General features: G+C 51.4%; 5 protein-coding genes across 5 annotated transcripts; 2 read left to right on the forward strand and 3 right to left on the reverse strand.

The window, feature by feature from the left end:
- Positions 1-469: 469 nt before the first annotated feature.
- On the reverse strand, positions 470-2,466 carry N7468_010507 (WD40 repeat domain-containing protein; the record flags this gene model as incomplete). Its single annotated transcript, XM_058479802.1, has 4 exons — positions 470-621; positions 678-1,334; positions 1,569-2,064; positions 2,143-2,466. The coding sequence occupies 4 exons, from the start codon at positions 2,464-2,466 to the stop codon at positions 470-472; spliced, it is 1,629 nt and encodes a 542-aa protein (XP_058325325.1).
- A 473-nt stretch (positions 2,467-2,939) lies between these two features.
- On the reverse strand, positions 2,940-3,710 carry N7468_010508 (STIMATE family protein; the record flags this gene model as incomplete). The annotated part of the gene is made up of 2 exons (XM_058479803.1): positions 2,940-3,569; positions 3,621-3,710. The coding sequence occupies 2 exons, from the start codon at positions 3,708-3,710 to the stop codon at positions 2,940-2,942; spliced, it is 720 nt and encodes a 239-aa protein (XP_058325326.1).
- Positions 3,711-5,035: 1,325 nt separating this feature from the next.
- Positions 5,036-5,752, reverse strand: N7468_010509 (putative pre-mRNA branch site protein p14; the record flags this gene model as incomplete). The annotated part of the gene is made up of 5 exons (XM_058479804.1): positions 5,036-5,136; positions 5,209-5,336; positions 5,414-5,470; positions 5,573-5,596; positions 5,721-5,752. 5 exons carry the CDS (start codon positions 5,750-5,752, stop codon positions 5,036-5,038), a joined length of 342 nt encoding a protein of 113 aa, XP_058325327.1.
- A 1,027-nt stretch (positions 5,753-6,779) lies between these two features.
- On the forward strand, positions 6,780-10,976 carry jhd1 ([Histone H3]-lysine-36 demethylase; the record flags this gene model as incomplete). Its single annotated transcript, XM_058479805.1, has 3 exons — positions 6,780-9,579; positions 9,617-10,026; positions 10,110-10,976. The coding sequence occupies 3 exons, from the start codon at positions 6,780-6,782 to the stop codon at positions 10,974-10,976; spliced, it is 4,077 nt and encodes a 1,358-aa protein (XP_058325328.1).
- Positions 10,977-12,662: 1,686 nt separating this feature from the next.
- Positions 12,663-13,767, forward strand: N7468_010511 (D-mandelate dehydrogenase-like dehydrogenase; the record flags this gene model as incomplete). The annotated part of the gene is made up of 2 exons (XM_058479806.1): positions 12,663-12,969; positions 13,034-13,767. 2 exons carry the CDS (start codon positions 12,663-12,665, stop codon positions 13,765-13,767), a joined length of 1,041 nt encoding a protein of 346 aa, XP_058325329.1.
- Positions 13,768-14,016: the final 249 nt, after the last annotated feature.

A 14,016-nucleotide genomic window follows, 5' to 3' on the forward strand; every position in this document is an offset into this window, starting at 1 on the left:
ACCCCTTCCTTTTTCAAGTTCTGAATTGTGAAATCAAGGACTGGTATAGACATGCGACAGACCAGTTGTGGTGCGTTTAATTGTCTTGCTCGACCGATCTATGGACGGCATGATACGACGAAATTTTTTTCAGCCACCTTGGCCTACATTCGGCGTCTGTTTGAGTTTGGTGTTTGGCGTTACTTTGATTGGATACCTTGTGCGATGACCCCTCGATCTAGAATATCATCTAGATAGCTCGTGCATATCTAAATACTATTACACTGCAATAGAAAAATGTTGCGAACCTGCAAAGTGCAATTTTCCTGTGAATCTGACGGGTATTTATTACTGGCAGCCATAGAACACCGAGAATACACCACTAGTATCAGTTTTCTACTGGTCTATGAAGAAAAAAAGAAAAGAAAAGAAAGAAACTCGAATCGGTCACACATACAAGCATAATATGGGAAAAGCAGGGATTCTATGTCTATCCTCTAATCTCCCAGAGCCGAATACGGCCCTGCTCATTAGCAACTGCCAACTGCTCTGAATTTGGCGAGATGGCCACCGCCGAGATACGACCCAATGGCGTATTGGCGGTAGGCCAGTTGCGATATACAGTACAAGAAGGCAGATGAACTGTTCGAACAAAATTAGCATTGAGGACTCCACCACACAGGCACAGGCAAACATACCAAGTCTAAGCGCATCCCGCTTCCACCGACTAGCCATAACCAACATCTGCCCATCCGGGGAAAAGACCAAATGACTAGTCGGCGTAGTCAATTGCTCGAGCGCGCGGGTGGGAGTAGGGTTGCGCGGGATAGCCTGGGCCCCGTCCGCAGATGCCGCATAGGCGGCAGCCCAATCACGCCGATCGTACACGTTGACAACACCACTCGAGCTGCCGACAGCTACCCAACGATCTCCACCCAGCTGCGTGCGGCCCGAGCGGCCGCCCAGCCCAAGCACGGTGGTGCCCACGGCGCCAGCGTCCATCCACCGGGCTACGACGCGGCGCAGACGGCCATCCCACTCAGTCACTTCGCCGTTCTTGCTGGCGATTGTCATGCCCTCACCGTCAGACCACCAGGCAAAGTCTGCGACGCCGCCGCGACCGTCGACGCGGACTTGGGCGATCCATTGGGCGGTGTTGGAGTCGAGGATATTGATTAGCCCGCCGCCTTTGCGCGAGCTACCGACTAGGCCGATGTATCGGCCGCACGGGGAGGGCTTTAGGCGTTCCATAGTCTTTTGTTCTTCTTTCCTGTCCGCTGTGCCCTTTACTTTGTCCACTTTGCCGGTGTCCATGTCCCAGATATGGAAGTAGCGGCGCGGCCGGCCGCAAGGATCTTGTTCCCTGTTGGCGGGGCGAACGCGGAAGTGTGGATTGGTGTGCGCCGGATATGCAATGAAGTTAAGAGAGGGTTAGGAGCAGGGCGGATGGAGAAATGTGATGCAGGAAGAGCGTGGATGCAGGGCCAGAAGATAGCAAGAGCGGGTAGTGAGGGTGAAAGTTGAGTGAGTCGATAGATGACTATGAAAGGGGGTAAGCCTTAACTCTTCTGGGAATTCCATATAGGTACTTACGGGCTGAGCTTTGCCAACGTCCTTTAGACGTTGGATATCAAGCACCTCCTGGCGAAGCTTACGCTTGCCGGCTGACCAGGCATTTTCTTCGATGCTGGTAATTTCGGCAGAGCTTTGAAGCAACTTCGCCAGTGGTTGCACAGATAACTGGTCATTCTCCTCGTCGAAATCTGCGTCCTCTGCATCAGATCCGGCATTGCGGTGGTTGGCTATAGCTTCAGGGTTTGCCCAGTCTGGTGTTGGGTGCAGACTCTGAAATTGTCGGCGCAGTCGTCGAATGTACTCTTTGCCGCTGATTACGTCTTCCGACTCGGCCACACGTAGTTTGCGAAGCCTAGCCTTGCCTGCGAGTGAGACGGCTAGTTTCTCATCATCACTGTCATGCCAAATAGCAGGGACCTGCTCTTCCTCTTCGTCATCGTCGGATGGGGTCTCGGGTGCTGGAATGATATCTGTAGATGCAGCCGCAGTGCCGGAGTCGAGGAAGAAAAGCTAAAGAAGAGATAGAACGTCAGGAAAAAGCCAAGAGAAGAAGAATAGAAACAGCAAGCATGTATTCTTGTCACATACGTCTTCATCGGCCAGCTCCTCGAGGTTCTCATCGTCCTCGGCATCCTCTTCGCCCTCACTTTCTCTTTCAGTGTGTAAATCGAGTTGCATACCATCAGCTCGCTGTTGTTGGGCTTTCAATGCCCCCATAAACCCTTCGTCATCTCCAAACAACATGCGCTCAAGCTTTTTCTCAGTCTCGTCCTTTTCAGGAATACTCTCGTCGTCACTAGTCTCATCCATATCGACATCGTCGTCGGATGGGATTTGATTGGCAGACGGTTTATCGAATGCAGGCCGGGCGGTCGCCGGCTTGGACTTTTCCTTGAGCGCTGCTTTGGCCATGTTTTCTTTTGAAGGTCAATGACCTTTGGACCGGAATTGCTGTTCGTATCGGCGACTTGAGGCTTGCGTCCGCGGGACTGGAATATTTTTCGGTCTGATTTTTGCACTGCCGGCAGATAAAGGCGGTGTGGGTGGCGGTATTATCCACTGCAACGATGTTGTGGGTCACAGAGCCGTCTGCGCGGTCTATCAGGGTGTGCCGGTTAGGTATTATGGCTAGATAACTCGGAAGGCGTTCCTTCGCTGTAGGCTGCTGAACTCGCGCTTTTTCACTGGATTTGTCGCGATTATAGAGTGTATCTGAAATTCATTCGTAGCGTTTACTGAAGGAAATATCGTTACAGTAGGACAATAGTTGCAAAAGAGTCCACGCGTTGCACATGTATAAGACAGATCGTTTACCCGTTAACGCTCATTGAAGATCATGAAAAAAAATTCCCAAACGCCCGATATGTAAGTTCCGTCCACAGTGATCATCCAACTGGCCGCGAGTGCTTGTTATCTTGATCATCGCCACTTGAGCTCGAACCGGGTGGCTCATATGGAGGAACGGGAGTATCTTCAGCCAGAGCCTGCTCTGATTCAGCGATAGCGGCTTTAGTGTCCGTGGAGGCTGTCTTCCTAGGGTCTGCCGCGATATCATCGTCAGATGCATCATCCTCATCCATGCCCGCGAGAAGGCCTTGCCGATGGAGATCTTCGTCGGAAGTTGCGTTACCTCGCTCTTCAGTATAGAGCTCGTGTGATAAGGGTTTCTTGATGAAAATATCGATGATGTAGTACTGAATAGCGTTCATGATGACCGGGAAAAGGAGCATGGTGAAGGTAATCTGTAACGCAGTGTTTCCTTCCGTCCATCGAAGCGCCCAGTCACCGATCTTTACAATAAAAGGCAGAAACTGGATTAGAAAGAAGACGCAAACTTTCATGTTGAGTAGACCCAAGAAGTAGATGAAGGACTGCTTGAGCCACCAGCTGGCTCTGGGAGGTTGACCGTAATTACCGGATTCGATCGATTCAGGGGGGTTGGCGAGAGGGGTGTAGGACGCGAAAAAATTCAGAATACGAAGAGCAATAATCAGTATGGGAATACCGAGTGTGGTCTGTAGTCGACATTAGATATGCGATATCAAGTGGCAAAACGGGCAACTCACATCAATACCGATGTTGAGCAAGTAAAAAGAACAGGGATTCGGCTTGAACTCTCGGTGGATTTCGAGCTCGCCCGCAGATATCATTGACATAAGGAGATTTGCTAGGTGAAGCATCGCTGAGCCGAACACTTGCTTCGAGACGTCGAAGGCCCATACTTTGATTGGGCGCTGAGGGCGTTCTCTCCATCGTTTGAACACCAGGGATAGCAAGGCGAGTAGCCCCAGTGCGGCCTGTACAAGAATTGAAAAAGGCCCAAGAAGCTTACATTCGTTGCTCTCGTCGTTTGGGCCCTCCACTGGACCGGGGGGGAGTCACACCATGGTAGTATAGGAAGTGAAGCGTTGACTGAGATGACGTCGATGGCGATGGCATTGTGCTGGGGGATGCCACAGCAATAATAGTTGTTGAGGCTCTCGCCGCAAGATAAACAGCCTGGGAAACCATACTGCGAATGCGATGCCAGTCGATGACGGATAGGCGACCGGGAGGATGCCTCACGCACCAAGGCTTATGGAATGGCGAAGTCCAAATAGTCGCTGGACGGGCTTATCGAGGTTTCAGACGATCGTTCATGGGGTTACTCGGGTGGGATATTGCAGCAAGACGAAGAAATAATGACTGAGAGCTTTGGATTTATCTGGAGCCGGGAGTGGCAAGGCGCAGCGTTACAACCAGAGCGAGAGGTTTGGGGCGGTGTCGGTCCCCGCACGGGATCGGCGCGGTTAAATTTAGGGGTGATGGTGTAGCCTGCTAATGCATATCAACATGGTTGACTTGAGATGAAAGGAAATAAAGAAACAAGAGCTTATTCGTGTTATGAAGTACGAGCATTATAGACTGTAACCAGTTAATCACAATAAGGGCTTTCTCTCCCAGCAGTGTCGCTCCCAAGACCCAGCATGGAGTGGAGGCCTGATGACGGGCAGAGTTTACGCTAGGATCCTTATCTTCCGCCGATATTATTCTTATCGCGGTATGAGATTCGTTTCTTCAGGGTCCCTACCACACTACATCTTGATGATACCATCGGACTTGATAATCTTCTTTTGCCGAGCAGAATAGGATTTATTGATCTCCTGCGAAGGGACACGGAATGGAATAATAGGTGAGTAAAGATGCACAAAGAAAAAGAGTCCCATCTCTCGACGATCATATTTCTCAAGCGAGAAGCTTCTCGACGTCGGTCGAGAAGAAAAGAGGATATCAAAAGAGAGAGAAAAGAAGAAAAGCACCATAAACCCTTCGGCACTCTCCAGATGTCGAACTCATTGAAATAAAGAATGAACCCAGAAATCACGAAAACGCCAGAAACCCCTTCAACCGACCCGCAATCGATAGAATGGAAGAGCCGTTGCAGCACGATGTGCAGCTAAATGCTAGCAGAGGGAGGGGCAAAGAGCCTTGACGCGTCGCGTTACTCTATCCCATGCTGCTGTTTGAGACGTTCCAGGTTTTCCTGGCGCTCCGTGATATCCTCTTGTGAGCGGACCATCTTCTCGGGCTGGTGGTATAGGACTGCAGGAAAATTCCAGTCAGCTTTAGAGCTCTCAATCTGCCCGCATTCATCAGGAGTCGTATGCAACATACCGACCAAGTATCTGTTCTGGAAGTTGAATCCATTGAGCTTATCGCATGCCTGCTTAGCGTCATGGACATCTTCGTAAACCACGAAAGCCGTTCCCTTTGAGTTGTTGGCGATACCCTGGCGAATTTGCCTGCGATAAAGAAGAAAGAAAAAAAAAGTTAGTGGCAAATCCCTAAACGTAACTTCAGAATTTCTCGCAGTACATACCGAATAGGGCCGAATTTCCCGAATAGATCGAAAAGTTGCTCCGCTGTTACGTTGTAGCTGTGGGGATCAAGTCAGCGATCAAGGCGAAACTTTGCAGAGATAGTGCTGGCATCGAGATGGTCACAAGAGCAGCGAGTGCGTATAGATGGGGTCTCATACTTGAGGTTCTTGACGAAGAGAATCCTAGACAAAATAAGGCGTGTTAGAGATCATGATCTCTGAGATATAGGAGCAGGAAAGATGCCCTGCGAAGATAGATGCATCTGTTCGTGGAAGCCAGAGGAGGGGCACGAGAACTGAAACGTACCGATTTGCTTTGGGGGCGAGCTTCCGGCTCATCCTCAGAGAAAAAGGGGTGTAGTTAGGTGATGAAATTCGGAATAGAAATGGAGAGCTAGATACCCAGGGTATCGGCGCAGCGGTAGTACGAAAGAGCGAGGCGTATAGGATCAAGACCAAGACACGCAGAATGCACGAGGTGCGGCCTTGGCACGACCCGATCCGGCTTAGTGGTGGTCACGGGACACCAGATGAAGTAAGCAAGTGACAATACGGAACAAGCGGTACCGATTAGATGGGAGATATCGTGGATCTCCAACTACTAGCTGCCTAGATCCGTAACAAACTAAGCGTAAATTACGGTATTCCGCAGTCTAGCTCGGCGAAGACGCTCTCGTCGCAACTGGACTAGAGGTCGGGGCTCAGAGGAATGGCACTCCGTTATGTTTTCCTCTCGTTCGTTCTGGCAGATCAATCGAATCCCAATTCTAAGCTCCAATTGCCTTCCTTTCTTTCGCTACCTAATCCCGCAAACCCAAAGCGCAGTGTCTTTCCAGACCCTATCCCCGCGTACATACCTGGCCAGCTGAGTCGGACTTGCTTCTCCCTCTCGCACGCCTTGCGACTCACCTCCCCTCCTCGCACCACCGACCTTGAAACCGACCCATCCTCTCGCGATTCATCCGCGTGTTATCCAGTTTGCAGGAATTCATTCCTGCCGACTGGATCGCATTCGATTCGCTATACGTCTCTGCCCGCAAGCTGCGCGGCGCGACTCTCGGCACCTTTGTCCTTCCGCCGCTCAACTTGAAACCCCCCTCAACTGAAGCGCTCCGCGGATCGCCTACCTCAGTTACCACCTCCGGCCGTTCTTGATCATTCCTCGAACATCTACGTTCATCTCTCGGATTCCGATGCGGATGATCGCCTGCCAGGAATGACTTGCTTCTTCCTTGCGACGGCCTCTCGCTAGTCCGTGTGGTCGAACGTCCCCGCTTTGCACCCACCTGCCGCAAACACATATTTACACACCTGCGCCTGCAGCCCTTCATTTTTCCTGGCCTCGGATCCTCTAGAGACAGCAAATATGATGAGCGCTGCTTCTTTCTCGAATCCTCTGGGCCAGCGCCCTCCTCAATACCGAACCCCATCCCCGCCGCGACGCGCCGTCGAACCCATCACACCATCCACCGCCGAATTCCGCACGCCATGGGCTGAGCGCAGCATCACTCGGGCCACGAGCCTTGACGGTGATCAGCGCAGATCAACTAATGGTCAGATTACTGCCACCGATCGGGGCTCTCACCACCGGTCGGGCCATGGCCGATCAAATTCTACAATCGACACCCTCGCGACCATTGCCCTTGCGACCAGTCCAACTTTTACCCCACTTCCTCACCGACCACCTACTCCTGATTCCCACTTAAATGTTTCTCTATTCCCATCAGACAGTCACCCCGAGAGGCCTGCAAAGCGCCCTCGGTCCGAGAGAGAACCGTCCCCGCAACAAGCTCGGGTCATACCCCCGAGTAATTCCTACCCTAATCCGATGGACAGTATGACTACAGATGCGGAGCTCCTATTAAACCTTGCCCGACCTACGAATTTCCAACCCAAGGCTCATACAAAGCATGTTAGCATCGATGAGTCTCAAGGTTACTATGGAGGTGACCCAATGCGACACTCTGGAGTCGGTTTCACCAACGGAACTCATCCTGGGGCAGATAATGGGATACCCCAATCACGCATGAGATCTCGCTCTGATGGGTCTGCGTTCATCTCCCGCCCTGTAATCCGTAGCATTCGCCCAACGACGAGTGCTGGGACACTACCTCCGACTGTTTGGGAAGACGAGAACGAAGAACCCCCTTCTGATATCTCCCGCTTTGCTGGCTACGGCGGAGAGCACAGGCCCGATGTTCCAGGAATTGACCCCATTCCGAAGACAGAAGAGTCGGAGAGTGACACAACACAAGCAAGCTGTGCTGCTTGCCACATGGTTCGGATCCCCGACCTGACAGATGAGCAAGACGAGGACACTTGGATAGGCTGCGATGGATGCAAACGCTGGTTTCATATCGTCTGCGCGGGATTTAAGAATGACCGGGAGATTCGGACTGTTGATAAATTCATCTGCCGCGAATGTCGTCCCATACACGGACATACGACATTTGTACGAAAATCTTCACGGGCTCGCACTGCTATTGACTACGCTGGCTTGAACCAAGGTGTGGTTAAAGCTGCCACGGACACGGTGGAGCATCACTACCTGGAACCTATTCGCCAAGGGAAAATACGATTCCAGCCAGAGACTTTTCCCCGCATGAGACCAGAGCTCGTGACCGCGGAATGGTTTGAACGTGGCAGTGGCTGGACCGAGCCCGTGGTCATCCCGGCCTGCTGGAACACCAGTGCACCGGTCTCGGAAGAGGATATTGAGTTTGACAACCTCGTGCAAGAAACCTCCACCCAGGAAATGTTTGATGACTTGATGGAGCATGCCCCTAGGAATGAGACGGTCCTTGAAGAGACATTGGACTGCGGTCAGGATCAGCTGGACATGGTCATCCCCAGAGGTCTGACAGTTCGGGCCGTCGCTGAGCTGTATGGCCCTGAGGAGAGAGTTGAGGTCATCGATGTCAAATCTCAGCAAGGAGAAGACAAGCGATGGAATATGCAAAAGTGGGCTGACTACTACGAGAGCTCTGAGCCTAACAAGGTTGTGCGCAACGTTATCAGTCTAGAGGTCTCGCAAAGCAGGCTCGGCCGTCTCATCAAGCGCCCAAAGATCGTTCGCGATCTAGATCTGCAAGATGCCGTCTGGCCAAAAGAGCTCCAAGCTATCGGTGATTTCCCCAAGGTTCAGTTCTATTGTTTGATGTCGGTCGCCGACTGCTATACGGACTTTCACATCGACTTTGGTGGGTCGTCGGTGTACTATCATATCCTCAAAGGAAAGAAGACCTTTTTCTTCATTCCACCAAAAGATCAGCATCTGAAGAAATATGAGGAGTGGTGCAACTCCCCAGCACAAGATTCCATCTTCCTGGGCAATCAAACTAAAGAATGCTACCGTGTGGATCTCTCTGAAGGTGACACCATGCTGATCCCGTCAGGCTGGATCCATGCAGTATGGACCCCAGAGAACAGCTTGGTGATTGGAGGCAATTTCCTCACCAGGATGAACTACGGCATGCAGATCAAGATTCTGAACATCGAGAAAGACACCAAGGTTCCCAAGAAGTTCAGGTATCCTTTCTTCCAGAAAATCCAGTGGTATACAGCAATGCGGTATTTGGAGGACGATCCCATTCCGCAGAGTGTTCTAGACGCATTTGCCCAAGATGAAACCTATCGATTCCACCGGCATTACCCAGTCTACTACGAATTTGCTGATCGAACCAATAACGAACCACGAGGCTCGCCTTACTTCAATGCTCGGTTCTACTCCCAGGCAGAGCTCGAGGGGTTGCCGGAATTGACTAAGTATCTTCTTCGGACAGCACTCATCGCCAGCTCATATTCTGTGGATGGTGTGACGAGTGAGGTGAGCAATGCGGTCCGGCGCTCCATCCCAAAGGGAGTCGGAGACCCAATCGATGTGATCAGGAGGTTCGGCATTTGGGTGGCCTGGAAGCGGGGCAATGAGCGAGCTCCGCTGTGGACTCGACCTGGCATTATCGAAAGCAATCCAAAGGCATCTCTTGCTGAGAAACGGCCTGCTGGTCGACCTAGCCGACGATCTGAGCGCAATGTTGAGGCACAGCGTACCTATACAGAACGTCAAGCGGTCCAAGGTCCAGTTGTGGAGATTCAAGCCACTCCAGTTCCTTCGACTAGCATCAGCAATTTCCCTCCACCTGAGAACGATCCAAATGTTCTAGCCGGTTTCGCATCTGATCACGCTGCTCGCGACGCAAATAGCGGGAGGTCACGATCTGCACCACGAGGATCAGGGCTTGGTTCCTAAGCGAGTCGCCTGCGATGCTTGCCGTAAGAGGCGCATTCGATGCCGCCACAAGGATGAACCAAGTGATCTGATGCTGAACCGGCAGATGGCTATTAACGGGTTTGCTCCTGCTTCCGGTATGAGTACCCCGTCATCGTCCTTGGCACAGGATGCGGTATCTGCCTTGAACTCACTGGCTGCGATTGCCTCCCAAACCGACTTCCAAGGGAATGGTCTGTCTGGCTTGGAGCGCTTTGATACACCGGCTTTTCATTCTATGATGGGTGCACCTATGGCAAGCAACGGGCTCAATGATGTTAGCCCCGATGTCAATGGTGGCAAGAAAGGCCGAAGTAAGGCATGTGACGACTGCCGGAAAAGCAAGGTAAGCTTCAACTTCTATATCGTGTTCTGCCCAGGGGGGCCCCCCGGGGTACCCTTCGATTCAATGCTGACTGACCATATTAGCGCCGCTGCATCCACGATGAGTATGGACGGATCGATCCTATCAAGGCCCAAGAACGATCCAAGCCTCGCGGTACTGCCACTGCAAAACGACCGCGGCCGAATGAAGACGAGAGCACGCCTGTTACTGTTAAGAAGACCAAGCAAGAAAGTACTTCTCCAATTGCACATCCAGCGTTTCTCAGTCATGGCGGAACCGATGCGCACATGGCGCCAATGGTGCCTCCCTATGGACATAACGGTGTCGCGTACCATAATATCGATCGAATCACCGCCGAACCTATTAAGGAGAGTGAAGTCTATCTTGACCAGAAGATGTATGCCTCACCTCCTGCCTTCCACGCGGATTCGGTCGAGGCCAAAGACCCCAGTCTCTTGTCTGCGTCATCAAAGCCAACTGCATCTTTGGTATCTCCTCCGACGTCGCTGGCTGACGAGATGGACGTTGTTCCGGAAGGTGAAGCCATTGCATCTGTTGAGGGCGAGGTTTCTACCGCACTCCAAACCCCGAATTCCAGTTCTCGCCATTCATCACGTCAACCGCGACATCTTGAACGGCATTTACCCGATGCGACTGTGAGCCGTGTCCCCAAACCGACGACCAAGCCCGCAACGTCCACCACGCGCCGTACTCCCGGCCCACCGTCTTCTGCGAAGAAGCCTTCATCGCGTCCCTCGTCGTCATACGCAAAGAAGAGCTCACCCATGGCCGAGAGGCTTTTTGAGAGACATGCAACGGCCTCGCTATCCCCTCACCAATCTAAACATTCCAATCACTTTGCCAATGAAGAAGGGCCCGATGCTGAAAGCTTGCGGCTCATCCGCGAGTTGCAGGAAGCAGAATTCGGGCTGCGTCGCCGACGAGGCTAGAGAGACCCACGAAGATATAGGGATGACCGAAAATACGGCTTGGATGATCTTTTCTTTCCCTTTCCTCTTCAATTTCTTTTCTTTTTTCTTATTTGTTTACCAATGCAATAGGTTACTGGGATATCAGTATGGATTGGACTTGGAAATTTTTGGCGTTTGTACGGCTCTATACAACTTCTTTCACTTCGCTTATCACATGGCGTTCTCTTTGTTTGGACTACAGGGGTTTACGGAGTTCCGAGTGTTTGCGTTTTGCTTACTCCACCTTCGCTTGGAGACTACTGACTTGTCTTGATGCTAGTCATGGTTTTGATTTTTTTTTTTTTCTTCCTTTTCCTTTTGTTCCTTTTTTTATGTCCTAATTTAAGCTCCTTGGACGCTCATTCCGGTTGAACTGCATTGACCTTGCCCTTGGTTGCCCTTAGGTTCCTATCTTCTTGGTGCCTTTTTGAACACAAATGCAGCTGTCTCTGCGCGTATTCCTTGCGCTTGGGCGTTCTCCGGCGGGGTCGTTTTGTAATTTGAGATCTCTGCCTTGCGGTCAATCGTTTACACGTCTTATTCCAAATACATTACATAGTCAGCAAAATATGCTTTCCTTGTTGCCATCAAGTAGCTGCTACGGGTCTTTAAAAAGGGCTTTACACTCATCATGGTACTTGGGTCCTACTATGAATGCCGGTAGCTGCTAGTAGTATTCGGAATCAGGAATCATCCTAGTGGGCTGTGACAGGCACAAGGGAGTGGATATGGTCTAGAAAGATAAAAATCACGAATAACGACAGCTTGACATGACCCCTTCCATCTCAAGTGTACATTAGTAACTAAATATGGCTCCAGAGCTCCAACTTGGAGTTATCCCTCTCGCTTCTCGATGAAGTCTGTCTCTCCAAAAGCCTGTTTTGATGCCCTTCACTTGGACAAGTTCTCTTGTTCTATTTGCCGAAGTTGAAAGTCTGGCTGGGCGGCATTCAGGTAGTTGGTCCTGGCTGCAGCTCCGGCCAAGGGTATAGTTAATTCGTGCAAGGAATTTAGGGCTGGAGACTGGCCTTCATTATCCGATGTTTACCAGGGTAGGAGACAATGATTCCAAGCGTTGCCATGCTGGCCGTTGGTCGTGGTACTTAGAGAAGAATGCCTTTTAAATCTCCAGACTATGAGAATAGAAATATTGGTGTGTTGTCTGGCTTTAACCTAGCGGGCGGGCGCTTGTGTTTGAAGAGCCATGCTTATTTCTCGTCCCGTAGACTGGGACTGGGACCGGGAGGGGGGCGCTGAGAGCAAAACTTACATATTTCGCCCAATTAGCGTTAAGTAGTGAATTGCCACCAATTTGTGGCGGGAATGATCGGGCAGGTGTACCCTAATAGTGGCCGATTATAACAGCCATCGACATATTCCGGGTTCCATTCTTCACGCGCGTCTTCTCCCCGAAATTTTGAACTGCGAGGAAACTCCAGAAAAGCAAAGCGCCGGCGTGGAAAAGGCATGGGAAGATCTCCAACGACCGCCAGGAATGACGCTCGGATATGAATAGCCGAATATCTTCAATAGCCGTCCAAATGCCGTCCAGACAAGCAACCATTTCTATTTAAACAAACCTGCGGGGGTATTCGTGATTCCCTCCTAGAATTGGCCTCTCGAACTAGGCATTTTCCCTTAGAACCATCTATGTATCATAGCAAAATGGGTAAACCAATTGTGCTGCACTTGGGGGACGACATCCGCTGGAACCATGAACTTTACGCCAAATTCAGCGAGCAATTCGAGGTGCGCCGGTCGTACAGCTTGCCGCGCCCGGACTTCATCCGCGCCCTGCAGGACCGCAAATTTGGAGACTTTGTGGCCATGTACCGACCTTTCTGGAATACCGGGGGAGAGATGGGCAACTGGGATGAGGAACTGATCTCGCTACTGCCGTCTTCGTGTAAGATCTACGCCAGCGCGGGCGCTGGGTTTGATTGGGTGGACACTGCTAGCCTGGCCAAGAGAGGTAAGGAATCATCACTGCAGTTTATCCAATGTGGTGCAAAACAGCTGACCCAGCCCCGTTCAAGGTATCATCTACTGCAATGCTGCGGCCGCGTGCACCGAGTCAGTTGCCGACGCGGCCCTTTGGCTGGTAATCTCCACCTTTCGTCTCTTCTCATGGTCCGCCATGGCTGCCCGCACAGCTGATGTCGACAAGTTTGTCGCCGCGAACCGGAACCTGGCCATGGTGTCCCAAAACCCGAAGGGCCACACCCTGGGGATCATTGGCTTTGGCCAGATCGGTCGCCGGGCGGCTGAAAAGGCATACAAGGCCCTAGACATGAACATCCTCTATCACGATCTCGTCAAGATGCCGCAACAGCTGGAAGATGTATCTAAGGCCACTTTTCACAAGTCCATGGAGACGCTCCTCGCGGAGTCCGACTGCGTGGTGGTGGCGACTCCGTTCAGCGGCGAGACTCTGTTGGACGCCTCACTTCTATCGAAGCTGAAGCGCGGAGCTCGGATCGTGAATATTGCCCGGGGGAAACTCCTGGACGAGACGGCCTTGATCGACGCGTTGAAGAGCGGGCAGCTTTCTGCAGCGGGTCTGGACGTGCACTTCAACGAACCTCAGGTGAACCGTGAACTGGCCGCGATGAAAAATGTGGAAGTCATGTCTCATAACGCAGGGGCTTCTCTGGACTCGCATATCGGGTTTGAGCGCTTGGGTATGGAAAACATCCTATCATTCCAACAGACCGGTAAGGCGCTCACCCCAGTGAATGCGCAGCTCGTAGCCAAGGCCTATAAGCTTTGAGCCGGCAATTACACGGCAGGGATGTTTTTTTTTTCTTTTTCTTTTTCCCCCCTTTTTTTTGAAAAAAAAAAGAAGACAAGAAAAGAAATTACCAAATTTGAACCTTGGAAATAAAATAGGAATAAAAGGATGCAAATGAGTGACAGGGTCCTTCCGCTCAGCCCGGCTTCTTGATCTATACCGTTCGCGAACAAAAATAGCATGGAACCTTGGAAGGACGGGGGTTGACTGACAAGAACCATATGCTTA

The sequence above is a fragment of the Penicillium chermesinum genome (assembly GCF_028974085.1).
Source record: "Penicillium chermesinum strain IBT 19713 chromosome Unknown utg000009l:1.0-952002.0:1.0-954369.0, whole genome shotgun sequence".
Classification (NCBI taxonomy): Eukaryota; Fungi; Ascomycota; class Eurotiomycetes; order Eurotiales; family Aspergillaceae; genus Penicillium; species Penicillium chermesinum.